General features: G+C 42.9%; 1 protein-coding gene across 1 annotated transcript; it reads right to left on the bottom strand.

The window, feature by feature from the left end:
* On the bottom strand, window positions 1-27,935 carry LOC120383956 (butyrophilin subfamily 1 member A1-like). Its single transcript, XM_039502279.1, has 9 exons — window positions 27,685-27,935; window positions 22,490-22,605; window positions 18,234-18,581; window positions 13,044-13,328; window positions 4,149-4,253; window positions 2,830-2,850; window positions 2,157-2,177; window positions 2,007-2,033; window positions 1-977 (listed from the first exon to the last, which is right to left on the bottom strand). Exons 2-9 carry the CDS (start codon window positions 22,587-22,589, stop codon window positions 454-456), a joined length of 1,431 nt encoding a protein of 476 aa, XP_039358213.1. The 5' UTR covers window positions 22,590-22,605; window positions 27,685-27,935; the 3' UTR covers window positions 1-453.

The raw sequence follows: 27,935 nt of genomic DNA, 5'->3' as shown, positions 1-27,935 counted from the left end.
TTCCTGTGTCTCTTTCACTCTCCTCCCCTCCCTGTCACAGATCATCCCTCTTGGCTGCTCCATTCATTCCCCTCCATTCATTATCCTTTCCCCTCTTGCTGCGTCAGTGAGATCTAATCCACAGATCTGCACAAAATGCTCCTTGCTGCTGCGGAGCTTCCAGCTTCTCCCCAGCTCCCCCAACCCTGATTGATTAATTCTGTGTCCCTGCCACCCCCACATCTGCCTGTCTCCTGCTCAGCTGTTAGTGCTACCCCCATCCAGCATGTCTCCCTGCAACCCCAGGGGTTCTTCCCCCTCTGTCTCCTGGGACTGCAGGGAGGGGGAGGTGCTTCAGGGGCCATAGAGATGAGGCACCAGAGGCTGGGCAGATGGGAGTCCTCCAAGATCATAGAGACTGGGGTCCATGAGGCTAGAGAGGCTGATTTCCGATTCCCTCCTCTGCTGCGTGTCTCAGGGACACAGTCTGAGCTGGGATCCCAGTGACCCCAGCCAGAGCCAGGGTCGGATTCTCTCCCCAGGGATGGAGCCCGGCGGGAAAGTGAAGATCGAGGCCTCGTCACCAGCATCGATAAATGTCACCTGCCCCCGGTCACAGTCCAGACAAACCTGGATCCTGCTGGGGGCCCGGCTCACGGGCAGGGGGGTCACAGGGGAGGTGAGAGCCCGGAACTGATCCTTCCACCAATCCCACTCCACAGCCCAGATCCCCCCCTCAGGGCTGAGGCTGATCCCTCCCTTCCTCCTCACAGACTCTCTGGCCACACCCACAGCCCAGCATCCCCCACCCCCCACCTCCACCTCCCAGCAATGTCTCCCTGAGGTGAATCCCTCACAGCCCAGCACACATTCCCAATAGTTAAATCTCTCAGGGTTGTTGGACAGTCGCTGCCACGTGTCTCCCCATCTCACACATTTCCCTCCCTCAGACAGGACGAGGTCGGGATGAGCCGTGTCTGGATCCAGAGTCACATTCACTGGGGGGAGAGAGAATCAGAGCGTTAGGGGCAGAGCTCAGTCCTGGGGGAGGGTTTGATGGCGTCAATGACAGAATCTGCCCCAGCTGGGGAGTGACTCAGAGAATCTCCTTCCAGGATGTACCCTGCTCAGAATGGGGAGCAGCTCTGAGATGTCAGCACAGTACAGGGGAGAGTCACTCTTGAGGGAGGTGATAGAGCAAGAAGATTTTCTGATCCGAGACTGAGACTCCAAATGTTTCTCATCCTGCTCTTCCCCTGATGGCGACTAGAGACCCGGGAATCATAGGGAAGCCCCAGCAGATTTCCACTCATATCATTCACATGGTCACAATTACCTTTTCCCTGATGTGCCCTCCCCCACTTCATTTTAAAACCTTGGAGTTTGGATCTCTGGTTGATGCCAGCATGATGCCTGCTCCATCCTGCCACATATCTGAGCTCTGTAGATAATGACAAGATTCAATAGATCCCTAACTAAAATTCTGTAGCTAGTCATCAGGGCCAGCCAATGAGAATGATCAGTCCAGATTTCAGTTTTTAAAATTGGGATTTTGATTTAGAAGCAAGTACCTTCTCCAAGAGACGCATGTTAGGGGTGGGGAGAGGAGAAAGAGGGTTTGGAATTTACTCCATGAAGGAGAAGGTGGCAAAGATGGTTAAAAACAGCAGAAAGTTGGGATTTGGTGGAGAGAGGAAAAAGGAACGAAGACAAAAGATACAGAATTTGAAGTCTGAGTAGAGTTACTCCTTGGTTTGAACTCTGGAGACTGGTCACCCTTGTTCCTGTACCTGACACCAGGGCTGGGATCCTAACGGACAATAACTGCTCAGTCACTTGGAGCAGAAATATGGGAGAAATGTGTAAGGAGGGCATGTTGCGTTAGTCCTTTCCTCTCCCTCATTTGAACCTCAGGACTCTGTCTTCTCTGAACAGGGACAATATTATACTACACTTTCTTCCTTGTTTTTTTGTGTGCAGTCAAAGGGAGCAGGATTTCCCATTGATTAAATCTGAGTTGTAATTACCTGCATTGCTTAGGGATCTCCTCCACTCTGGAAGCAAACACATAGATAGGGATGAGAATTAAGCCAGACAAATTCAGCATCAATAGGATTCATTATCACAGAAAAGGCTGCATCAGAGAGAGAAACAAAACCAAACCAAAATGCCCTTACCTAGATCTACTTGAAGTTTACCTAAATAACAAACAGAAATAAAAAGGACATCCTGTAAAAGCTTCTCCTGGGTGGAATTAACCACTGCCTGCCCCCCAATCATTGATCTATTGGCCTGTCTACTGTGCATTGTTTTACATCAGTACAATCCTAGGGATTGGACACAGGATAAGCCACACCAGTGCATGTCACTTTTCACACTGGTGTAGCTGCATTAGGGGTCTGACCAGGTGCAGCTCTATAAGGAAAGCAGAAGGCAGCCCAAAACTCTCAGTGGTTTTTATGCCAGCCTCGAGCTGAATGAAAGGTCACACTTATAACTCACATGCCTCACCTATGTGCCTGGGCTGTGGGCACTCAGTGCACAGAATCCTGACCCAGGTGACCACATCCTCACTTTGATCCTGGGCTGCCACCAGCCCCTCTCGGAAGTTCTTTTTATGGAGCTGGCCTGGAGTCATTTTTGCCATGGGCATCAAGTGCACAGTCCCCCTGGTCACCCACTCCATGCTGCCTCCTGAAGAGACAAGTCCAATACTGGCTTCCGACCCATTACCGATATAACAAGTTATGCAATTAATATTACTTATGATTTTCAAGTTGACATTGTCACATTCATTCAAAAATCTTTCAGAGCATATCATTGGTTCTACCAGGAGAAAATGGAACTTACTGATAGTGTCAAGATGTTTCCCTAAAAAAGAAAATATAAATAAAATTATGCGAGGACTTTTTCAGTGACTCTAGATTTAAAAGGATCTTTTCATTATGAGTCCTTGTATAATAATAATAATGACACTGCTCTACCAAGCCATTGCAGCTCTCCAGGAACTTGCAGGTTAGGTGCCCAGTGGAGGAGAAATTGGGTACTTTCTAAGTGTAATTTGATTTATTTACACACATAGACCTGTCCTAGAACAGTGATGGTCACAAACAGCACACAGGCAATACTGTCTCTCAAGAACTTCACCGAACACCAGGGCTTGGTTCCCAGGGAACACCAAGAATTGATGCCAGTTGACTAATAAATCCTACTCTGTTTTGAAAGGGCTGTTTCGTGTCACTGCAAAAACTTGCTGTGGCACATAAGTCCCTGAAGAGCATACAAGCCTCTGTTCAGGAATCTAAGTGTAGACTAGCTGGAGAGAGCTCTTGGTGTGAAAACCCGAGTGCTGGAGTCCAGAGGTTCAGTTAAGGAGGTGATCAGGCCATGAGGCTTACTGTGAAGAAAGAGTGAGATCCTTTGGATGTGTGGCAGACTGAAGAGGTTCCTCCAAGAGACTGTTTAAGAGCTGAAGTGTGGATCCGTGACATTTGGTTCCTACAGAATCTCAAGAATTAATACCTCAAGAATTGACTAACTTGAGATCAAGACAATGAGCAAACTCTCCTGTTTCTTGTTCAGCTCCCTCTTCCTGAAACTTTGCAGAACCCGAAACTAACAACAACAACTACACAGCCTGTCTTCCCCAAGACTGAACATTTGCTCATACACTAAAACAAAGTAAAAAGAAAGAAAAACTTGGAAGACTGTGTACTAGCATTCCTGGATTGAGCCTTCCATAATAACAAAAATAACAAGCCATTCCTTAATACTGTAATAATCTTTTGAACACACTAGAATTAAACAGCAGAAATTCCATAAGACAAGGATTTTCGTTTGAGCCAAGGGTACTTAAAAACCCGAACTACACTGAATTACAGGGGGAGTTGGGAACCTAACTCCCTCAGGCTCCATTGACAATCTAATTAAACTGCTGCAAACCAAGTGTTAGGCTTATTTTAAGATGAATAGGAACAGGTTTAAGTTAACCTGAAATAAACTCCACTTAAATAGATGTGTCCACACAGAGGTTTGCCTTGGTTTAACAAAATCCATTTAATTTCACACTTTAAGCTGATGTAACTTTTCCATGTAGAAAACTCTAAATGGTCTTTCTAAGGAGAAAATCTCATTCTGATTACACTGCATTTTCCCCATTAGAGCTTTACCTCTTAATTTGAAGAGAAAAAGAGTAAGGCTGATGAACACCAACAAAATCACCAGAGTCACACTGCAAACCACCGGCCAAGGAGACATTCTTGGGAAAAAGAAATCTGAAACATAAAGTCCAAATTAGTTTGGAAATAATAAACACCATACTACAGTTTGGAATGACAAATAATGTGTACTTTTATTCTAGAAAAATGTATTACATCAGGGTTTGTATGAAACAAGTGTGGGGAAAAATGCTCCCTGAAAGATAAAAATTGGCAGAAACCAATTTTAAAGAGAGGTTCTGCTCACACACTTTTGATAGTATTTAATACACCATTCAATACTTTGTGACATGCTACCAGCCTCTCCCTGTCTCCGTCTTCCTCTCTCCAGCACACAGAGGCACCAGTAGAAAAAAGGGCCTGGAGGGCACCACCAGAAAAGTGGGAGGGGGGGAGCATGGGCCACGGGGGAAAAGGGGAGGGGCCTGCATGGGCCATGCCACGCTGATGCGAGGGCTTCACGTGACCCACGTCACCCCCCCGCCTCTGACAGCATATATAGGTGGACCTGGTCACATGACCTGTTATTAAGGTGGCTCCAGCCTTCCCATTATAGGACCTTCTTTTCAGTTGCTCACTACTTTGCCAAACTTTAGCCATCTGGGCAGAAAAGTTCCATGCTGAGTATCTGCCTCAGGCGGATTTTTTTTTTAAACAAGTTTCAGCCAAAATGGTTCCACTGTTCCTAAGGGCTGGTCCACACTAAGAAGCGGGGTCGAACTAGGGTACGCAAATTCAGCGACATGAATAGCGTAGCTGAATTCGAAGTACCCTAGTTCGAACTACTCACCCGTCCAGACGCCGCGGAATCGAAGTCCGCGGCTCCAAGGTCGACTCCGCCACCGCCTTTTGCAGTGGTGGAGTACGAGTCGAACTATCGCTTCGAGTTCGAACTCTCGCGTCCAGATTAGCCGCGATAGTTCGAACTCCGAGAAGTCGAACTCACCGCGTCGACCCGGCTCGTAAGTGTAGACTAGCCTTAAGAATGAGGTCAGAGAATAACATTGTTTTGACATTCTAAAAAAAAAAAAAAAAAAAAGTCTGATGACCTTTTCTAGGAGAAGCTTTAGTGCCCCAGGCTTTTGAGCAGAAACTTGATATTCAGCAGGGTGTGACCTTTGTGTCAGGGATGTGCCTTTTCCCTGTGAAAATCCATCCAATAATTGGCCAAGTGATAAGCCTCTGAAAAATTTTCATTTGTGCACACTCAGAGTTCTTAGAGTTTAGCCGCTAAATTCTCTGAAGGTTTTGTCCTTACAGAGCATGCTCCATCCCCTCACAGCCCTTACTACTGACCAGACTTCACAAGTGACATCCCCACACTCCAGGTCAAGGATAAAAGGGCAAAGCTGAGCTTTCCCTGCAATTGCTACTCCAAGCTGGTGTGGGGTTGGGCACTAGAATGGACAGCAGGGGGCCTGTCTCTCCTGTGCTCTCAGTGCTCACTCTGCTGGTGTCTAGGCAGAACGGAGGTAGGTGACTGACTTGAATATAAGACGGGGAGGGAGGGGAGCTAGACCTGGAAGGTGGTTAAGGAATAGATTAGAACAAAGTGCTTGGTGAGGCTGGTTCTGGAGTGAGAGAAAAACTGACTGGGAATGAGGTGGAGCTGGATACTGGGTAAGAAGACTGGGAACTAGTGTGGGAAATGGGAGGACTGAACGTGAGAACTGAGACCAGATGAGGAACGGGAGCAAAGGGACAGACTAGAACAAGGCCTGACAAGGAGACTGGGACTGGGAACCAGTAGGGGAATGAGGAAGAGGAAGGGGAGTCAAATCTGACAAGGAGCTGGAGTGTGGGGTTACATCTGAGGCTGGTTGGACAAAGAGACAGTGCAACCAGCTTTCAGAATGAAGAGAGGTCAACAGTGGTGTCCCCCAGGGGTCTGTTTAGGAGCAGTCCTATTCAACATATTCATAAATGATCTGGAAAAAGGGGTAAACAGTGAAGTACCAAATTTGCAGATGATACAAAATTACTAAAGATAGTTAAGCCCCAGGCAGACTGCAAAGAGCTACCAAAACTGGGTGACTGGGCAACAAAATGGCAGATGAAATTTAATGTTGATAAATGCAAAGTAATGCACATTGGAAAGCATAATCTCAACTATACATATAAAATGATGGGGTCTAAATGAGCTGTTACCACTCAAGAAAGAGATCTTGGAGTCATTGCGGATAGTTCTCTGAAAACAGCCACTTAATGTGCAGCGGCAGTCGAAAAAGCGAACGTAATGTTGGGAATAATTAAGAAAGGGACAGATAATAGACTGAAAATATCATATTGCCTCTATATAAATCCATGGTATGCCCACATCTTGAATACTGCATGCAGATGAGGTCACGCCATCTCAAAAAAGATAGATTGGAATTGGAAAAGGTTCAGGAAAGGGCAATAAAAATTATTAGGAGTATGGAACAGTTTCCGTATGTGGAGAGATTAATAAGACAAGGACTTTTCAGCTTGGAAAAGAGACTGCTAAGGGGAGATATGATTGAGGTTTATAAAATTATTACTGGTGTAGAGAAAGTAGATAAGTGTTGTTTACTATTTCTCATAACACAAGAACTAGGAGTCACCAAATGAAATTAATAGGCAACAAGTTTAAAACAAATAAAAGGAAGTATTTCTTCACACAACGCACAGTCAACCTGTGGAACTCCTTGTCAGAAGATGTTGTGAAGGCCAAGACCATAACAGGGTTGAAAAAAGAACTAGATAAATTCATGAAGGATAGGTCCATCAATGGCTATTAGCCAGGATGGGCAGGAATGGTGTCCTTAGCCTCTGTTTGACAGAAGCTGGGAATGAGCAACAGAGGATGGATCACTTGATGATTCCCTGTTCTGTTCATTCCCTCTGGGGCACCTGGCACTGGCCAATGTCAGAAGACAGGATACTGGGCTAGATGGACCTTTAGTCTGACCCAATATGGCCATTCTTATGTTAACCTTAATTTGGTCCCTTTGTGCATATGCCTTATGACACAATCTTTAATTAAATGATCACATGCTATTTCCCCCTCCCCCACATCAGAACTCTTGCCTCATTCAGTGCACTGGAGGCACCTGCTCTGGGGATGAATCTGGGTTGTGCAGTGAAGGAGGGTGTTGCTTGTAGGACCCGGGCCTCATTTCTTTCAAAAGTTGGAAAGTGTGGAAAGAACGAGGCAGGGAATTCCAGGAAGAGAAAGGAAGGTCTCATGGGTATGGCAGTTCAGTGGCCCTTTTGGAGGCAAGGGGAAATAGTATGTGATCATGGCATTAGAAACTGTATCATAGTGCATAAAAAAAGGGGGTCCGAATTTAGAACGCACATGGAACCTGAATTCTGGTATTTCCTAACTTTTGAATCCAATTTTCATTGAAGGTGTTTTGTATGTGTGCACATGGCGGAGCATGTTGTGGAAGTAGAGCAAGAACTGACAAATACAGTAAAATATGGGTAATTCCTCTGTTTTGCCTAAAATCAACAAGAGTATTTGTATATAAAAAAATATTTTAAGCAATAACTGACTGCTCAGGAGGGGTAAACTTCTGTTCTTTTGTCTTTCAAATAATAAAAAAAAACCAACAAAAAAACGGATGCCAGCTGAACAGCATTCAACGTACCATGCATTTACTGGCACAATAGGAATTATGTTCTGTGTTTTATGTCCTGTCTTGTGGTGTTTGACTCGTGGCCAAAATTGTTCTGTTTAATATTTTCATAAAATAGTCTAGTTCAAAATTAAATAAAAGAGTTAAATCAAAAAGCAAATACTTGTTTTATTCAACTTGAAATACGAAGTGTTTGAATAAATGAAAAAAATATAATATACTAAAGTCTAATACATTTGCATTAAAAAAAAAACTTCATTGGCCAAATCTTTTAATTAAAAAATTGTTGTTAAAATTTGCACACCAACAGTCTTTCAAAGCAAGGACATGAAAGGTTAACCCACTCCCCATATAGCACATGGGATCCTTCTGGCTACCTCAAATTTCTAGCCAGAGGGCTGAAAAAAAAGGAAAGCTATTAAACACCAAAGGTTGTACTGAGTGGACTCCTCAAATGTGGATGTGCTTGTCCTGGCTTGTTGCTCCAAAGCTCTGTAATGAAGTTATTTTACTGAAAAAATATATGTGGCATACATTAAATAATAAAACTAATGTACTGTATAATGGCAATGTGTATGTGTTCATTGATTTAAAAAAATGTATAAGTAAAAAGTAAAAAAGGTTTCCTTTGTAGGTTAAAAAAAGCCAAAAAACCCCAAAACAAATTAACTAAAAAAAAAAAAAAAAGCTAGCAAGCTCAGCCCAAAAATAAAATGCTGGCCCCATTCAAAGACACTGCTCACAGCTAAGACTTGGCTGACAACCAAGAAAAGGGGGGGCCTGAATGTACCCAAGCAGCTATAAGATTTGCAAAACACTGCCAGGCATTAATGAAATGTGTCAGGTTTCTTTTCTCACAGGTAAAAAAGTGCTATCAAAAAACCCTAGCGGCCCTGCCACTCCTTGGAACTAAAAAATTAAATCTATGTAAAAGGTCTATCAGCAAAAGACTGCCCTGGCTCCACGCTGGAAGGGCCCTTTCCAAGTCCTGTTAACCACCAACACTGCCGTAAAGTGCCAAGGACTGACTGCCTGGACCCATGATTCTCACTGCAAAAAAAAAAACAAAAAAAAACCCCTCCACCTCAGAAAAATTCTCCTACTTATAATTAGCCTATTTCTCCTTCTAGCTCTGCTGTGCCTTCTAAACAGGAAAAAAAAAACCAACAAGGTAAAGTGCTAGTAACCTCTCCCTTGTCCACTGACAAATCTACTGTGCCTTTAAATTTTTCTAAAAAAAGCAAAACCATTACAGGCTGATGTGCTAGTAACCTCTCCCCTCTATGATGCTAAACCACAACTGTTTCAAAAACATACAAACAAAAAACAACTCACTCCATTAAAACCACCAAACTCCAAAAATTCCTGCCTACAAAAAAAATTAAAAACTAACCCTAATAAAAAAACAAAAAAGTATACACTGTCAAAAAAACCCGTATGGAACCCATGCTTAAAAATGTGGTATTAATTGAATTTTGGGGTTTATTCTACAGGCTGTGCCCTGTGGTTTAAATAAGTCCTTCAGCACGTATTGCTCTCCCTAGTTAAATTTTAAACAACAAGTACCAAAGGCACCTTGTTGCCACTGCCCCTGCCATCTCCTCCATTACACTATTACCCCTGTAATACATCCAAATACAAACAATGCCATATATTCAATAAAACCAATGGCCAAGGCCTTCACACTTTAGTAATTTATTTAAATATTGTTAAAAAAATATTTTTAAGGTTCAAAATATCCCATGTAAGCAAACAATTAAGTAAAAAAAAATAATAATAAATAAGTATATAATATCACTACAAATAAACCCCAAAATTTGTAATTAAAATTAATAAAATCTATAGTAATATAAATATGATGGCTGTCTCTAAAGTTTGCAATGTGTTAAATTTAAAAGGCCCTTATTATTATTTGGTCACCCAATTAGTAAATAATTAAACAAATACCCAAAAAGTTTGTTCTGCCACCACAAATTTTACCTGTATTAAAATTATTCCAGTGACTGATAATGTAGCTCTATTGCAATATACCCCCATCTTATACATTAACATTAATGCCCCCAAAAGTATATAAAGTTGTACAATCAACAAATGTAATATAGTACACCACCAAAAAAAGTATTAAAATATCAATAAACTGTAATTAATACTACACTAAAAACTGTCAAATTTACATTGCCCTTATCCAGTTTCCAAATCACCTCTACATACCCAAGTTGCTCACATAAAGCTGCCATTAAATGAGCACAACAAACAGCCTGGGTTAGTTCCTCTTTTAAAAAAAAAAAAAAAAAAGAAGGGGGGATGTAAACAAATCTTTATGAAATGGGGCCAATAGTGCAGCAGCAATTTAAAATATTTTTAAAAGCGAAAAACAAAAAAAAATTGGGGCAACTAGCAAAGGGCACTGGTCTTATTACTGGAGCACAGCTGACCTAGGTGCAAGCTAAAGTTGGTAAATTACATGTTATTTTTACTCTTAGTTAATAACCAAAAGCTATTAACAAAAATTGTATTAAAAATCACTAAGAGTAAAAAAAATTGCAGTGAAATTTGGCATGTTCAAAATTCAAAATTTCCTAAATGACCAGCTAATGACCATTCGGAGTAATCTCGAGCACGAGGCATAGCCTACTGCCCTTACAAATACCTCAAAAATGCCATCTAATGTGTAGCCATAAAAACATACTTACAATTTTTCAAAATAAAGTTGTATATACTCACAGTGCTCCTCCCAAGCATATAGGAGGCGTATGGGCTCCCACATACCGAACCCTGCCGGGTCCATGGGGAGGATGCATATGGGACTGAATTAGTCACCGTAATATCTAAAAAATTAAACCACCTGGTATGCCTAGCCAATTTGTTGTTAGTGCTCCTGGAATAACACCCAACATTTAAATAAAAATGTCAATAAACATTTTGGCCGTTAAAACCTCCGCAGCTTCAGTGTATACGTAAACTGAAGCCAAAAATAGTTGTCACTGTTCATAACAATATTTGCTCAAAAAAAAACAAAAAAACCCTACCCTAACAGAACACCTACTTTTTCAAGCTAATAATAGCTATGTGTGTGTTAAAACCATCATGTTGCAACATACACATTTTAATCTCACTTCTGCTGCAGGCAATCATATTATTTACTGGCCTGCAAATAAAATCTTATAAGTAGCCCTTAGGTTTCGAATACCCTTTAATTGAACTAGTTTAGTGCCTAATCAATTTCAAAATTTGCATTCACTGTTACCAAATGTTCAAAAAAAATCTCTAAATTACAAAAGCAAATTCATATGCTTCAAAATATTTATCAAGTAAAAAAAATGCCTTTCATATAGCTTATAAAGTGTCTACTTTACGTACTAAGTATAACGTATTGTGCTTTGTAACTAAAACTGTACAACAACCCCATCATATTATTACTGTAAAAAAGTTATTGCTTTTTTTGTTATTTGGTTTTAAATTATGTTATTGTTATTGTAAAAAAACATAATAGTAATACCTTTCATGCCCATGCTAATAATGCATTGTCATTGCATCCAATCAAAACCCCTAAGGTTAAAGCATTTAATCTAAAATCCAAAGCTTAATGCAAATGAAGGTTTAAAAACGTTAGTTGTACTAGAAGTACAAAAGGTGTGTGTGTGGAAGTAGAGCAAGAACTGACAGGGATTTGAAGGGGATTTCAATGAAAACAGTCACCTCTGTGAGCAAGAGTCAGGCTAGCTGATTTGTAGAAGCGAGGATTGTGTGAGGCGAATGGGAAAGAACTGTGTGAGAAGTTGTTGCGACCTTGTGCAAATAAGTATAAAATGTAGACTAAAGTCTAAATAAATGTAAAAAATAAAATATCAGAATGACCTATGTATAAACAAAATGCAGCTGTTGCTCATTATTGTATGTAACAAAAGGTGTAAATGCTGCTGTAATTGTTTACCTATAAAAAGACCTGCCTAAACCCCCCCCATGTCCTAGTGCACTCTCTCCCTCTATGCAATTGCTTAAAAATAAAATATCTGACTTTGCTGCACCCAACAAAAAAGTAAAAACTTTGTTTTTCTCTGACAATGTGTATGAATAGTGGGTTTGTCTGTTTATATTTTAATTCTGGTTGTCCTTTTGCACAGTCTTCATGCTGTTGGATAACCGGGCTTCTGAACCCCTGAGATCCAACCCAGGAGCCAACTCAGGGGAAAGTGCCTCCTTCTTTTCATGAAATTAATGCTACAGTTAAAACATGTAGGAAGAGAAATTGTAGATAATCATTACATTTCCCAACAGAAATCTTATATTTAAGTAAAATTAAAACTTTTGTAACAGCAAGAAACTTCCATAGTAAAAGAAAAGCTGATGATTTAAGAGTGGAAATAAATAATGAATGGAGGGCAGATAAATATTAAAATACTCTTCACTTCAGCTGGGATAGCAGCTGATCTGCTAAATGGGTGTGTAGGAACTGATCCAAATCCTATTAACGTCTTTAATGGGCTTTGGATCAGGCCCACAACATTTTGTTGTTATGGCAACACCCTTCCCTGTGTGAAGTTTGCTAGAGGGTGAGAAACCAAATTTCATATTAAAACGTGGACCTTGTAGTGAGTGACACACTCACATGACTGTTCCCAGGGCTCCAGACTTTCTTGGCCCTGCCTTGCTTCTGACCCTTCATGAGCCAGAGTCTCAACAGTCACAAATTTCCTCCATGTTGAAGAGATCACAGCATATCACATCTCCCTCTCCATAGTCATTGGGGCAAGAAGCCTAGTCCTTGATCCAGCAGACCACCAGGAGGTGGAAAGTCCAACCAATCAGTAGGACCCCCAATATACCTTAACACTGCCCTGTGATGGCTGTACGAGAAAAAGAAATCGAATTTCAGCTTAAACATACATTTATAAAAAGAGATGTAAATAAAAGACCAGTTTATTCTTATATGGGATTTCAAATACCAACCATCTTGTTTTTTATTACAATCATACCCATAGAGCATTTCTAGGCAGAAATACATTTGGATTTCTTTTAAATTTAACCTTAATTCTGAATTTCCTGTGTCAAAACTGCTTGTTTCTGGGATAATTACTGTATCCCTGGAATGTATTTTAACCTAAATTGTGTTCTGAACCTTAACTTAATGTAGTTTTTGGTGAGGAAATATTTTAACTTTTGTATTATTTAGCAACCTAGATTTTATTTCTTCTCCCCCCTCCCCAGTTTGGGATATCAGTGTTTGGTTTTGGTGGTAACTCACCTGATATATAAAAAGTTGAGGGTTCCTTTTCTAGGCTGAAGTAAGAGTTCCTTATAGAACAGGATAAATTCTGGTTTGAATTTTCTGTTATAATGATAGAACTTTTTATTTCAAAGAGCCCACGTCCATCTTTGGATTTTGTTTTAGTCGAGGAAGATAAAAGCTGCCCACTGCGATCTCGCCACAGCACCTCGGGCTCTGGGTACCATCCAGCCAACTGACACACCATTCGGATCCCTCCATCCTGATAACCCTCAACAGAGATTTGAGGTGCAGAGCCTGAAGCTAGAGTAAAATGAATCAGTGTTAATGATATACATATACAGCCTAGCGTACAAAAGTTTACATTTTCAGTAAATTGATTGAATACACTTTATGACGGATATTCGTAGAAACAGGAAACTTGACTTTAATGAGACTTAAGTACTTGTTAAGCATTTTGCAGTCCTGCGGCCTCAGAGATGGAAGTGAAAGTCTTACAGAGCATGGGAATGTGTAATCAGCAGCTTAGTAGGTGATGTGAAGTTGGCAAGGAATGCAAAAGATTTCTGATTTCTAGGCTTTGAAGGTTTTTTGTTCACTGATTCAATAGATTTTTAAGACCAGAGAGGACCACTGTGATCATCCAGTCTGACCTCCTGGATCACAGAGGCAATATGTCTTCCATGAATTAATTCAAGTCCAAAAGCTGTGGCTGACCTCGCACACCCCTTTTCACCAGAGGTGTTCAAGCTGGTGCAGTGGGTCCTGGTGCAATTGTAACTCTCACTGAACAAAGATTTTGTTTTGATTGTAATTGAGGTGAGGAAAATGTGTTTTTTTCACTACTGTCCCACCCGAGATCAACTTATACCTGCAGTGAAGAGTGGCATTGAGTATTTAACCTCTAACTTCTTAGCATGAACAGATAAAGTGAAGGATTATGACACAGAAAAATCTTGCCTCTCTCTCTCCTTTCCAATGACTGTTCTATTATGTACAAATATTTAAATAGTTGCTGGGCCAGAGAGACAGGATCCATTAGCCAGAGGTTAGTGCACCCCCCAGGAGGTAGGAAACCCTGGGTCCAGTCCCCCTGCTCCAGTCACTCTTTCATTATTTATCCAACCTGGAACAACTTCAACAGCAGAGACTGAGGGAGCCTCACATTAGAATTTCCCATAGCTCAGTGTTTAGAGCACGCTCCTTAGAGATGGGTGACCCTGTTTGATTCCTTTCTCCACCCTGCAGAAAGAGGAATTGAAGCTGGGTTTTCCACAGCCTAGCTGAGTGCTCTAACCACTGGACTAAAAGTTATAAGGTGGGCACCTCCTCCTCTGGTTATTTTGCGTGGAGTGGGGCAGGCACCTACAGTAACTCCTCACTTAATGTTGTAGTTCTGTTCCTGTAAAATGCAACTTTAGGCAAAATGATGTTAAGCTAATCCAATTTCCCATAAGAATTAATGTAAATTTGGGGGGAGGGGAGATTCCAGGGACTTTTTTTTTTTGCCAGACAAAAGCCATTATATACTGTGGCAAAGTACCTTCTCAGTCTCCTCAGCCTCTGCTATTTTTAGCCCTGGTGAGACAGGCTTGGGTAACGCAATCCCCCTTAGGACTCAGGGGAAGTCTGCTCCCCGTCTCTCCACCAGTCTTGTTTAAAGTATTTTTACCCTGCCTTGTGGGAGAGCGTCCTGCCTCTCCTCCTGGTGAGGCTCGCTGCCTTGCTGCTCCAACACTCCTGGCAGCCAGGCTCCTTCTCTCTGCTCCCCCCCCCCTTCCTCCCAGGGAGGGATTTAAAAAGGTCTCAGGCAGCCCCAAGTTGGAATCAGCTGATCCTAATTACCCTCAGGTAGCTCCCCCTCAGCTGATTCTAATTTGCTACCTTGGTCACCCTTTCTCAGCTGAACCTGATTGACCTGTAGTTGCCTCCCAGTTGATAAGGAGGAGGGCCTTTTAACCGTCTGGGACTGACTCCTACCCCCCCCCCTTGCAACTGTCTGTCCTGAGTTTATCACAATACATATACAGTATAAGTTTTAAACAATTTTAAACAAACAGTTTAATATTTTACACAGCATGAACGATGTGAAACTTGGTTGAGGTGGAGGAGTCAGAGGGTGGGATATTTCCCAGGGAATGCCTTAGTGCTGAATGATGAACTAGCATTTGGCTGAGCCCTCAAGGGTCAACACCCTGCTGTTAATGTAGCCTCCACACTACAAGGCAGCATGGACTGAGGCAGGAGGGAGGAAACACAATAGATGCAGGGCTGTGGCTGAAAAACACTTCCCTGCAAAAATTGAACATGATGATGAGCCCACACTATCCAGCTGGAGTGCACCACTCCCTCCTCCTGGCAGCATATGCATGGCTGCACAGGTACTGACTTTCCAAAGTTCTGGGGGATGCACGCATGAGTGAGAGAGAGAGAGAGATGTGCATTGCCCCTTTAAGTACACTGACCCCACTGCAAGCATGCTGCCTTTAAAGAAGTTCAGACAGGAAGCATTGGCTTCCAGCAAGCTCCCTCCATTCTGTCCCAGAGCCCTGTCCCCCTCCTCCACTTTGTGGAGAGGGGGTACAGAGTGGGAGGACAGGAGCAGGGGGACATCTTGACATCAGCACCCCTCCTCCCATCCCCCCCACCCCTCAGCAAGCAGGAAGCTCCTGAGACCAGCTGCAAGGAAGAGGGCAGGAGCAGCATGGCAGTGGGGGGAGGGCCACCTGAACTGCTGCTGTGCAGCTGCTGAGCCGCATACCTTACAGAGAATTTAGAGGCGCTGATGGGGGGGCTTCTAGCCCCCCATGGTTCTAATACCCCCAAGGAGGGGCTGCTCTTCCGGGGAGTCCTGCAAGCAGAGGACAAAGCAGGCAGCTGCCAAAAGACATTATAAGGGAAAGGGAGCATTGTGCAACTTTAAACGAGCATTTTCTCTAATAGAGCAGCAACATAACAATGAAACAACGTTAACTGGGACAATGTTAAGTGAGGAGTTACTGTAATTAATTCCTGCAAGAAATGCCGGGCCGGATTAGCCCCGGGCCCTCAGAAGAGTTATCAGATTTTCTGGGGCCCCTCCCTGTATACAAGTCTTCTTCCTAATTTAAAACAACATGAGAACATGGGGGGCAGAGGCTCAGGGCTTCCCCTAGGCTCTGGGGTGGGGCCAAAATGAAGGGTTCAGAGTGCAGGAAGGGACTCCAGGCTGGGGCAGAGGGTTGGGGTGCAGGAGGGGGTTCAGGGCAGGAGGTTGGGGTCTGAGTGGGAGTTGGGGTGCTGGAGGGGGCTCAGGGCTGGGGCAGAGGGTTGGGATGCAGGACGCTTACCTCAGGCAGCTCCCCTTTGGCGGCACAGCAGGGCTGAGGCAGGTTCCCTGCCTGTCCTGGCCCGCGCCGCTCCCAGAAGCTGCCGGCATGTTCCTGGCTGCGGCCCCAGAGGGTGGGGCAGGTGGCTCCACATGCTGCTCTTGCCTACAGACTCCGCCCGTGCAGCTCCCATTGGATGAGGTTCCCGACCAATGAGAGATGGGGGGAGGCACCTGCAGGCGAGGGCAGCACATGGACAGAGCTTCCCTCCCTGATTGCTGTGAGCCAGTGCTCGCAGCTCCAGCCCAGCAGAGGGGGAGGAATGGCAGTGCGTGGAGCCTCCTCCATCCCCCCGCCAGGCAGGGCTGGATAACACAGGGGCTTTAGTGGCCCCTGCAAACTGATCTGGACTTTGGCAGCCCGGAGATCTTTTTGCAGGGCCTCCCTCAGCCTGGGGCCCTGGGCTGCAGCCCCGAAAGCCCCAGCATTAGTCCAGCCCTGAAGAAATGACTTAGGCGCCTGTGCTGTCTGGCTTCTGGTTTCCCACTCATGGATCACCAGCTGAGATGGGAACCTCCCTGCAGCCTGCACTTAGCCGTCCATCTGTCAGTGTGGGGCCGGGGCTTAGGGCACACCTCTGTGGTTGACATTTCCCATTGGCTGGCTTAGGCACCATCATCTCCTCTTCTGGCTGTTTTGTATGAAGTGACTCAGAGACCTAACTCATTGCTATAGGAAACACGTTGGGCATTTTCCATTTTCTTCCTGAATTCTAAAGGAGGGACAGAATTTGGCTTCTGAAAGAAACTGAGCTTGGGCCAGTAACTAAGAACCAGCTGCTGCTATTGCTAAATACCCAGTGAGGATCTCCCTCACCCCTGGGATAAAAAGAAACCCACTATTTGTGGGTGTCTCTGTCTTTTGAGGATGAGCAACTCCCTAATGTCTAGGGATATTGTCCATTCCCTTATTTGGATAGAAAGCCCGTAAAGAGGCTGAAATGTTTCAAGGCACAAACACCGGCACTGCAGACAGGGGAAACATGGAAGTGAAAGGGGATTTACGGGTAACAAAATGATAAACGCTAAGGCCCAACTCCACAAAGAGAATTGGTGTTGCAACACCAAGCACCAAATGGCCTAACTTTTAAGACGCTTAGAAAACCACTGGAATCCACAAAGCCTGAGTTAGGGGAAAGATCAGTGCCTGAGAATGGGACCCACAAAATCCAGCATCTGGGGAGGAAGCTGCCTAAAACAGCCCAGAACAGATGTTGATAAGAGTGGTATATCCTAGCGGTCCTCTGTGCCAGATTTCAGAGCCTGAACCCAGGCTGGATTGAGGCCACTATCTCTGCTTGTGACTCACAGCCTGGCACACTCTCCTGGAGTCAGTCACCTAAGCCACATTTTACAATCTGCACTGGAGCTGGTACCTCCCATAGAATGTTCGTTCCACTTTTTAGAGCACTTGAACCAGGGGTGTTCCACATCTTCAGCAACTACCCCCTCTGCTTAATGGAGGGGGGGGGGGAAGGATGTGAACAGGGGCCTCCTACTGCCCATGAGTGTGCTCTGACCACTGGTCTCTGTGATATTCTGATGTGGGGCTCTCTCATTCTCTCCTGATGAAACCGTTTCACTTAGGACAAATAATCATTCGCAGTCATTGGAGCAGGAGGATTAGACCTTGGGTCTCCTTCTAACATGTGAGAGCCCTGATCATCGGCCTACAAATTATTCTCACTCTCTCTCTCTCTGGCCCAATGACTAATTTAGGATCTCATTTAATGACTAATTGGAGGATTTATGGGGCACCTGAATTTTAGACTTCGGTGTCTGACATGGGAAGTTAGGTGCCTAAGTACTTTTGTGGACTTTTACAGACACATTTTACTGACCTTCTACCATCAGTTCCAATACTGCTTCTTCATGAAATACACCATCTTGAACAAAACAGCGGTACTCTCCTTCATCAGAGGGTCTGACATTCACAATCCTCAAGGCAACGTTCCCATCCATGATGCCAGCTTTCAAAAGCTCTGTCCTTTCATGATATTCTGGCATCTGCTGCTCATACTCATCCTTCCCATGCTGATACAGGTGCACAAACCAAGTGAACTCAGACCGGAACCATCTCACCTCCATGTTCTCAGCGCTCATCTTGGGGGACAGGTGACAGAGTAACACAGTGTCCTCACCCACAATGGCAGTGACAGGCTGATCAGGTCCAATCACTGTGAACCGAGCTGCCAAAGGCACAAAGAAGATAAAACAAATAAAGTGAATGTACATCATATTCCCTTTTAAACAATTACATTAATAAATTAAGTATCAGAGGGGTAGCCATGTTAGTCTGGATCTGCAAAAGCAGCAAAGAATCCTGTGGCACCTTATAGACTAACAGATGTATTGGAGCATGAGCTTTCGTGGGTGAATACCCACTTCGTTGGATGCATGATGCATCCAATGAAGTGGGTATTCACCCATGAAAATTCATAAATTAGAATCTCTTTGTGCGTATTCCCAATTTGTACCTCTATTGAAGAGCTCTGTCATTGACTAAGATGTGTCCTGAATTTATATATGAATTTTACAACCAACAGTGCATTTGGATAACCATAATTTATATTAGTTTTAATGGAAGCTGAAATACTTTCTGCCATTATCCTTACAAGCAGCTCCAGACAGAATTAACTTGCATTTGCAAACCTTTCAAATTGTTGTTCTGTTTGAAACAGTTTAAGTTTTTTGAATGTTATAAAAACATATAAACTAAGTTAAAGAACATTATTAGGGTACCATTCAGGAAAGAATCTTTTTTCAAGAAGGAAACTTCTGCATGTGTTTAACTTTAAGCATAAGCTTAAATGCTTTACTCCAGTGGTTCTCACACTTTTGTACTGGTGACCCATTTCACACAGCAAGCCTCTGAGTGTGACCTCCCTTATAAATTAAAAACACAACTTTTAAACACTAGTATTTAAACACTATTATAAATGCTGGAGGCAAAGTGGGGCTTGGCGTGGAGACTGACAGCACACGATCCCCATGTAATAACCTCACAACCCCCGAGGGGTCATCATGACCACTAGTCTGAGAATCCCTGCTTTACTCAATCAGGAGCTAAGGCTGCCAAACAAAGCACTTAAATATTAAGAGATGCCAGACTGTGCTACTTCATTTCTGCCTCCTTTTGTGGATGATACAGTCTTCTGTTATAGGACCTCATTACTGGCCTTTCCACAGAACCCCTGTTTCACTCTGAGACTGCTCAACTGGCATCAACAGAGCAAAAGAAAAGGTTTCCTACAGCTAACCACTTGCTTGACTTGATGCTCACAGGGAGTACCTTGCTCATGAGCTCTGTGAAGTCAGCTGGGATGTTTGAGCTAATATGTCCCTCCCTGCCTCTCCCCTCAGTTTAAAAATGGGAGATAGATAGGTGGCCAGGAGACCTTCAATGAAGAGTCTTAAATACTAGAACTCCTTTGCCCTCTGGCTCCTATGGAATCTGCACCTGCACAGTCCAAGCTGATTAGGTTTTTGAGAAGAAAATGGGCATGTTGAGGACACACAGGAAGGGCCATATTAAGAAACTGGATGGATGGGGTGTAGATATTAATCCTGAAGGTCTGGGGAGACATTTTACTGTATTGTTACCCCCTTTCAACCTCAGCAGCTAGTCCAATTTTGGAACCTGTTAGAAGCTGACGTTGATACAGCATCATACTCTCTTTGCTGCAATCTTTTTTATTGACAAGGAATGTACCAAGTCCTCCTTCTCCAAATGCAGGAGGAACCAAAAGCGAAAGGAGCAGTTTTGCAGCTTACAGCCCCCAAGCCTTTCTAGCCAACAGACTCAGAAGTTCTCTCTGCAGCTTTTTCCAGCATCACACTGTGGTCACAGGCTCCTGCTTGGCTTCTTTGCTTTTTTTTGTCTCCGCCTCTCTCTCTCTGTTCTTGTCCGCTGTCAGTTCTGTGTGTTCCCCCTCTCAAATCTCACACTCCCACACTCACTGGGTCACAATACCCAGTGGAAAACCTCCTCCCTGTCTTTGCCACCTCCTCCACACTCCCAGCACATCCACAGTACTAGGTGTGGTCTACACTAGCACTTTTGTCGGGCAGGTCACCCCCCTGATCGACATAAGTGTCACCGATAAAAGTGCCGGTGTAGACAGAACTGTGTCAACAAGAGAATGTCTCCTCCGCCGCTCATTAGGGGTGGTTTAATTATGCAGTGCTACAGCTGTGCCGCTCTAAGGTCTGTAGTGTGGACATAGCCCTAGTCTCTGCACAGAATCTACTCAGCCTTGTTTTAGGTATGGCTACTTTACTCTCTTTTACAGCTGTATTAAGTGAAAGGGTGCATGCACACACCAATTTGAAGGTCAACTCAATCCAGAACAAGATGTTGCCCAGCACATAGCAAATCATTTATTTTTACTGATGTTGATACGCTTGGGAATTTGTGCTGATTTTTGTATAATGTAGTTAAATAGGGTTATTGTTGTTACGTTACACTCCATATTATTTATGGAAATATGCTTATGAATTCAACATGACATAGTTTGAATAAAGCATTTCCAGTTATGTGACATATCTTTGGAAAGGTTATAAACTCCTGAATGTGTTCATCTTATTTGTATGCATGTATCATTTCTATGAAGTGTAAACCGATGTTACTGTTACTAATGTAGTTATGCCAAGTGAGGGCCATTAAGGTACTTCAGGAACTTGATGACTCTTAAGCAAGAAACGATGGGATGTCTATGGATTTGTTTTCCTGTAAGCCTGTGGGACGCCTGTGAGGAGGAGGGGTCATGGGGATCCCTGCATAGGTGCCGACTTCCCCTCTGCCCTGTGGGTGCCTAACTCCCCATGGCCCTGCCCCTGCATCGCCCTCACCCCACCCCAATTCTACCCCCTTCCACAAAGTCCCTGCCCACCCTGCCTTTTCTCACCCCAGCCTGCCCCCTCCCACCAAGTCCCCACCTCTGCCCTGCCTCTTCTCTGCCTCCTCCCCCAAGCCTGCTGTGTCCCCACTCCTCCCCCTTCCTCCTGAAAAGTCCTAAGTGCCACCAAACAGCTGTTAGGTGGTGGGAGAAGCGCTTGGAGGGAGAGGGAGGAACAGGCACGTGGGGGAAGATGGGAGGAGGCAAGGTAGGGGTGGGGGGAGCTTGGCTGCCAGTGGGTGTGGAGCATCTGCTAATTTTTCCCTACGGGTGCTCCAGCCCCGCAGCACCCACAGAGTCAGTGTCTATGGGTCCCTGCCAAGACACATGTCTGTCGGCTGATGCTGGAATCCATCTTGGATTTTATATTTTTCCACAAAGTGGGGGGAAAGTTTAACGAATGAGACAAAGGATTCCTGCCTTTTGCCAAATCTATAAAAGGGTATGAGGCTGGATAAAGAGGGAATCATGAGGACACCCCTGCTTACCACCCAAGATGCCTGCTGGAACTGACAGAGACTGAACAGATTGGGCCAGAATAGAAATGAGTCTAGTCCGTGAAAGCAGCTTATTGGAAGCTTATCTTTGAGGGTGAGATATTACATGTAACCAGTTTCTTAGTGTATTAAGCTTAGCCTGGTGTGTTTGTTTTATTTTGCTTAGTAACTTACTTTGTTCTATCTGTTGCCTCTTATGATCACTTAAATCCTACCTTTTGTACTTAATAAAATCACTTTTGTTTATTAATAAAGCCAGTGTAAATCATTGTTACCTGGGGGGCAAACAGTCTGTGCATATCTCTCTTCACTTCGAGAAAGAGGGCAAACAATATGAACTTATACATATAAAACTTTATACAGTGTAAAATGAATTTCTCTGGGGTTCAGGTCCCATTGGGGCTCTGCACTGGTGTGCTGAGGCAAGTCCCTTTTAACTGAGCCTTTTCAGAGATGAGTTGATCTCAGTGTCCGTATTCTGCAGAGGGGTGCGGCCCTATCTCTGTGCCTGTGCTGGAGGAGGCCTGGAGGGTCTGGCTTGGCAAGACAGAGGCAAGGGGTGCCCAGGCTGGCAGAAATATTAGGTTCAATGGTATCTCAGCACATCAAGTGACAGTCCCAAGGAGGGAACCCATCACAATTTAGAAATCATGCAAATGAAAAAATTCTGTAAGAAGCAGCAAAAGCTAAGGACATTCCTACCTGATTCCAGATTGTGAATATAAAATGTCATGAAGAAAATGATAAAATCAAGTAGAGAGGAGCTGGCTCTGGAGCTGTGACAGATTGAAAGACCCTTCATCTCTGTGTAACTTGATCTAGATGACGGGGCGGGGGAATAAAATAAAAAAAATTATTGAGTGTAACACAGTCACAATGATTGAAGACAACCTGGATACAGAGAAAATGGAAAATTATGAACACGATACATTACTGGCAAAACAAAACAAGACCCTGCAGCACTCAACTTAATTGCATTTCTCTGGTTCTAGGTAACTTTCAATAATGTTCTGAATACTGCATCTGATCAAGCCCAACAGTTCATGGAATGCTCCCTGCATTGATCAAAAGCTGTCTCCCGATCAAGGGAAACCAACCAATGTGCAAATCGAATATTTTTTAGACAAAATTAAATCCCACAATAGGCAAAGGTTGTTAGAAGTGGATCAATTGAAGATACAATGGGTCTGGTCATGGTACACAACCAACCCAATCACAGTTTTCAGTCTGTCTGCCAAGGCCTTTGAGAAAAGTTTATAGCTGGAGCAATGCAGGGACACAGATCTCCAATCCTTTACCTCCCCAAGGTACCCCTTCTTAAGCAAAAGGGTGAGAATTTCTCCACAAACAACAAGTGGTAATATTGTCTCTCTGACCTTCTCCTGAAAAGCCTGGACCAAATCAGTCCCAAAACGGGTCCAAAAGACCTTGCAAAACTCAACAGGCAAACCATCATTACCAGGTGTCTTCCCTGGAGCATTTAGGGCATGTGACACTGTATGGATTCTGAGGGACATTTGAGCATATTATGAATAATTAAATGCTTGTCAGTTGGATCCAAACAGATGGCTGCTTGTGCATTTGATGGAGCTGCAAACTTCTCTGGAAGATATGGTGGAGTACAAGCTTTGCGCAGAGAAAAGTGTAACCCTAAGCTTTCCTATTCACACTGCAGAGGCCATCTGTGCTACTAGCACTAGTACAAGCTACAGACTCTTCAAAAGACATTAAAAAAGCTATAAATTTAATGTCTTCATTATATTCTTTTTTTCAGCAAGAATCCAAAAACACTGAATATCTTGGAAAAAATATAGATGATACACTGGGACTGAAGTTCAAATTACTCCAACCTGGGAAAACCTTCTGGCTTTCTCATGAGCGATCCTTGGCTGTTGTCTTAAAATTACTCCAGCCGTTATTACTGGCTTTAGACAGTATCTACCAAGATGGGATGGATCTAAGTAGTGAGGCTGGTGGATTACTTTTGCTACTATGTTCAGAGAAGACTATTGCCGTTCTCTTTCATGTAAGTCTACTGTTAAACCACTTGGGTCATTAAACAATGCGATCCAGGCATCTGCTACAACAGTAGTAGATCTTTGTCCAGCAACAGAAGCTACATTTGGATCAACCAGAGAGCTATCCATTGAAAAGTACTGGAAGAAGCAAAGACTTCCATCCAGAAGTTGACTAATGAAGGCATTTATATTGAATCCTTAAGTGAAGAGGACACAAAGTGTTTGTTAAGACAACTGAAGCACCCAAACTTGATTCTTAAAAATGTACAACAGTGACTTCTAGATTCTACTCAACCTCTATGTAGCTTTTACAGATGCCTGTCCTATAAAACACCGACAGTTGAGTGGAGTGAGGCACTACCAGCAATGGGGCTACCATGTGCTCAGGACAGAATAGAGAATTTTAACACAGAGTGGAATATCATACGACAAATGAATGAAGATTTGACTTCAACTTCTTTTTTTATCATCACTAGTGGCTCAACCTGATCTTTGTGCTATGTTTCCTCGGATGAAAGAAGTAGGAATTCATCTCTTGCTACTCCCAGTCACAAAAGCTACAGTTAAGCGTTCTTTTTCATCATTGAATAGAATTGTGTGTTCTGAAAGAAGTCATCTTCTGCCTGGTCATGTGAATGAACTAATGAGCATATCAATTGAAGGAATGGAAGTACTGGACACATGAGAAGTCACCAAAGATGAACGTGTTGCATTCAAGAAGTTCATTAGCGGAGCTGTGCAAAATTATAACAAGAAACCAAGAAGGATGTAGATCAGAGGTGGGAAAACTATGGCCCGCGGGACCGTCCTGCGCACCCCGAGCTCCCTGCCGGGGAGGCTGGCCCCTGACGTCTCCCTCACTGTTCCCCCTTCCCCACAGCCTTGTGGGCAGCCCTCTGGGCAGCGCCCTGCACGCTCCTTCAGGGATCTGTCAGGTAGTCTGGACGTACCCTGAGATAAGGTATGTTGAAGTATTATTAGTCCTGAAGGCCTAGGGAGGCAGGAGGTGATTTTAAAACAAACCAAACAAAACCAACCAACCAAACTGCTATTGGTCCATTCACCTTTGTATTTGCAACTAAAGAGAGAGTGATGGGCTCTTTTTATCAATATAAAACCTAATCATTTTAATGCTTTAGGTTTGTATTACTCCGCAGTAAAAGAGAGTGTCCATCCAATGAGCTGGGCCTTCTTGGCAATCTGTTCATACATGTATTTTGTAAAAACAGACTGCAAATTACCCGAAGGTCAGATCATGTAGTCCAGCAACAAAAGAAACACAGCTAAAAAAAAAATTCAAGTAAGGTCCTGCTCCTGCTCTGTGCTCACATTTACACACTGGGATTACTTCCATTGACTTCACTGGGACTGCTCACAGTGCATAAAGTTCAGCCCATTTGTAAGGCACTGCAGGCCTGGGGCTAAACAAAAACCTCTAGGAAGCAGCAGAGGCCGTGAGGATTCCTACCTGGTTCCAACTTGAGAACATAAACAGTTATCAGATAAATAATAAAGCCAAGCAGAGAGGAGCTGAATCCTGAGCTGAATGAAAGAACCTTCATCTTCATTGAAACGTCATCTAGAGCCACACAACAGGAAAAGTAAAAAGAACATAACAACAGTATAACTTAATGAGTAGGCTGCAGTGATTAGGATAAGCTGGATATTAGAGTTTGAGGAACAGAAGATTGCAAAGGATCCATTAAATAAAAATAGGGATAAATGCATTTTTATGTGAACTCATTTGCATATTATGCAGTGACAGCAGTCATCCCGTAGTCTGCACATAAAAGATCAGATCAGTGTCAAATGAGATTAATGTCCCATGTACCCGCCCCCCCAAAGAGAGAGAGAACAAACTCCCCTGAATATGAATTAAGAGAATTAAGGGCAGGATTTTGAAAATCACTGAGCACTGGACTAATTGTGCCCCACTGAAGTCAACGGGAAAACTTGAAATGACTAACAGGGGCAGCAAGGTTAGACCAAGACCGAGAGGTTTTAATAATCTGACCCTAAAATCACAGGTGTTAGGAGATTTCCTTTTTGTAATTAAAACATTAAAACAACAGCTTTAGAATTTTCTCTTCACAACAATCCCATAACTCCGCCCCCCCCCCCGACAGTTTTTCTGTTCCCATCATGGGAAACAATAAGCCAGTGTAATAGGTAACATTGAATATGCTGTACATAAAACACAGCAGGTGGGAAATAGATAGGAACAGAACATGTTATGATACTTGGTTTTTATTGCCATAGCATGTAGTCACTGATCAGGACCCCATTGAGTGAGGCACTGTACAAAACATGTAACAAAATCCAGATCTCTGCCCACGTAGGAGATCCCCTCACTCATGGAGCTCTGTTCTTCCACACAGGCAAAAAAAATACATGTGTTGTTTTTTTTTTTTAAGTTGCCTTTTGCTATGTGAGATTTTAGGTCACACTCACTTCATATTCTCAAGCTTTTTTCCTGCAATCACAAGGGCTAGAAACTTTCTTTAAAAATTAAAACTGAAATTCTCTCCTAATCACAGGACAAGAACAGGTGGGGTTTTAAGGAAAGTATCAAATATGTCAAGACTCATGATAAAATTATGAGAGAACTGAGAACATTTGAATAGTTCAATATATGTCATTATACAATAAATGAAAAAAAATGCAGAACAATGCAGAAATAACCACAAAAGTTTTTTGAGATTTAATTTAAAAATAAATATTTCAACATGAATTTTATTTCAAGTAAATTTCAAAATGACCAGTTTAAACTAAAAGGAATGAAAAGATTTATTTTTATTATTGCTATTATGTTTCTCCTGCATCATTTCTTTAAAAAAAAAAAAAAGGGAGTGAGCGAGAAAATGGGAAAGTTCCCAAACCCACTCCCCGCAACATTAAAGTGTGTGTGTCCATTTTTTCCAAATGACTTCAAGCTGTTTTTTATAAAAAGGAAAGAGCCATAAACATTTCATATCAAACAAACAAAAATCATACAATTTTTTGATGAAAAATATTTCCCCCTTTTTAAATCATGTCCAGAGATACCCTCATGAATTCTCCCCACTGACCGCTTTTCACACAGGGAATAACCTGTCTCATAGTTTGTAACATGGGCCTTTCTTGCCATTATGCCATCAAATCTTCCCTAAACCCAGGACCATCAAAATCACCCCTGCTGGCCACCCTTCTACAGCTCTGTGGCCACAAAGATAGGAGGCAACATTAATTTATCACAGGATAACCATGCAGTGTGTACAAACTGATCACTCAGTGGTTGTTGATCACTTGACATGCATACAGAAGACCAATACCAAGATATTCCGCAATACATTTCAAAGGGTGCTTCATTTTAGGCACATGCTTAATTCCCACTGATCTCAAAATGAATAAAGGCTGTAATTTGTTTCCATTGATTCTGGACAAAATTTGACCTTTTTTCCTTTAAAGTATCAGACGCAAAGGGACTCAGCCCCAGAGTCGGGTTGAAAACTACTGACAAAAGGTAGGCCAGGAAGCTATACTGACTGCAGTTGAATTTGCAGCCCTATGTTTCTTCCTATATTCTAAATACAGGAAGTTACTTTGTTACAAATCTCCCTTTAACATCACTAAAAACTGGATTGGGCCCAGGGTTTTTGAGTGAAACACAGTAAAAGAGGAAACAAATTACTTATTGAATGTACTGTAAAAATCCAGCAGTGCTAGGAAACTGATCTGAAATGCAGTTTGAGGGTATGTATTTTGAATGCACATATGAGGTACTGTTTCCATAAAGAGCAAAACAAATTCTCATGGGATTATCAAATCTTTGTGTTAATAACAATCTGTCCAAGAAAAAGCCCTGAATATTATAAAGTCAAACAGACAGAGTTCACCTACCTGATTGATCCTTCTGAGACGTTTCATGGTGTTTAAGGTGTGGTCTGTCCTTCTGAAATCCTCATGCTTTGTCCAGATAGACCTTAAAAAACAATTATTTCATTTTCTCAAGATGCCCAGCTACTACTTCTGGATATAAAATAGCTGCAGTTTGATCACAGCCTTTTCTAGCAAGTTTTTTTTTTAAGTCTGTTGTTCCACACTGATAAATGTGCTTTCCTCTTGCAGCATTTACTGAGTTTGAAAGTGAA

The sequence above is a fragment of the Mauremys reevesii genome, linkage group 15 (genome assembly GCF_016161935.1).
Source record: "Mauremys reevesii isolate NIE-2019 linkage group 15, ASM1616193v1, whole genome shotgun sequence".
In the NCBI taxonomy this organism is placed as follows: domain Eukaryota; kingdom Metazoa; phylum Chordata; order Testudines; family Geoemydidae; genus Mauremys; species Mauremys reevesii.
Note: the sequence above shows the minus strand (reverse complement) of the source record. Positions and strands in the feature narration are given on the sequence as shown.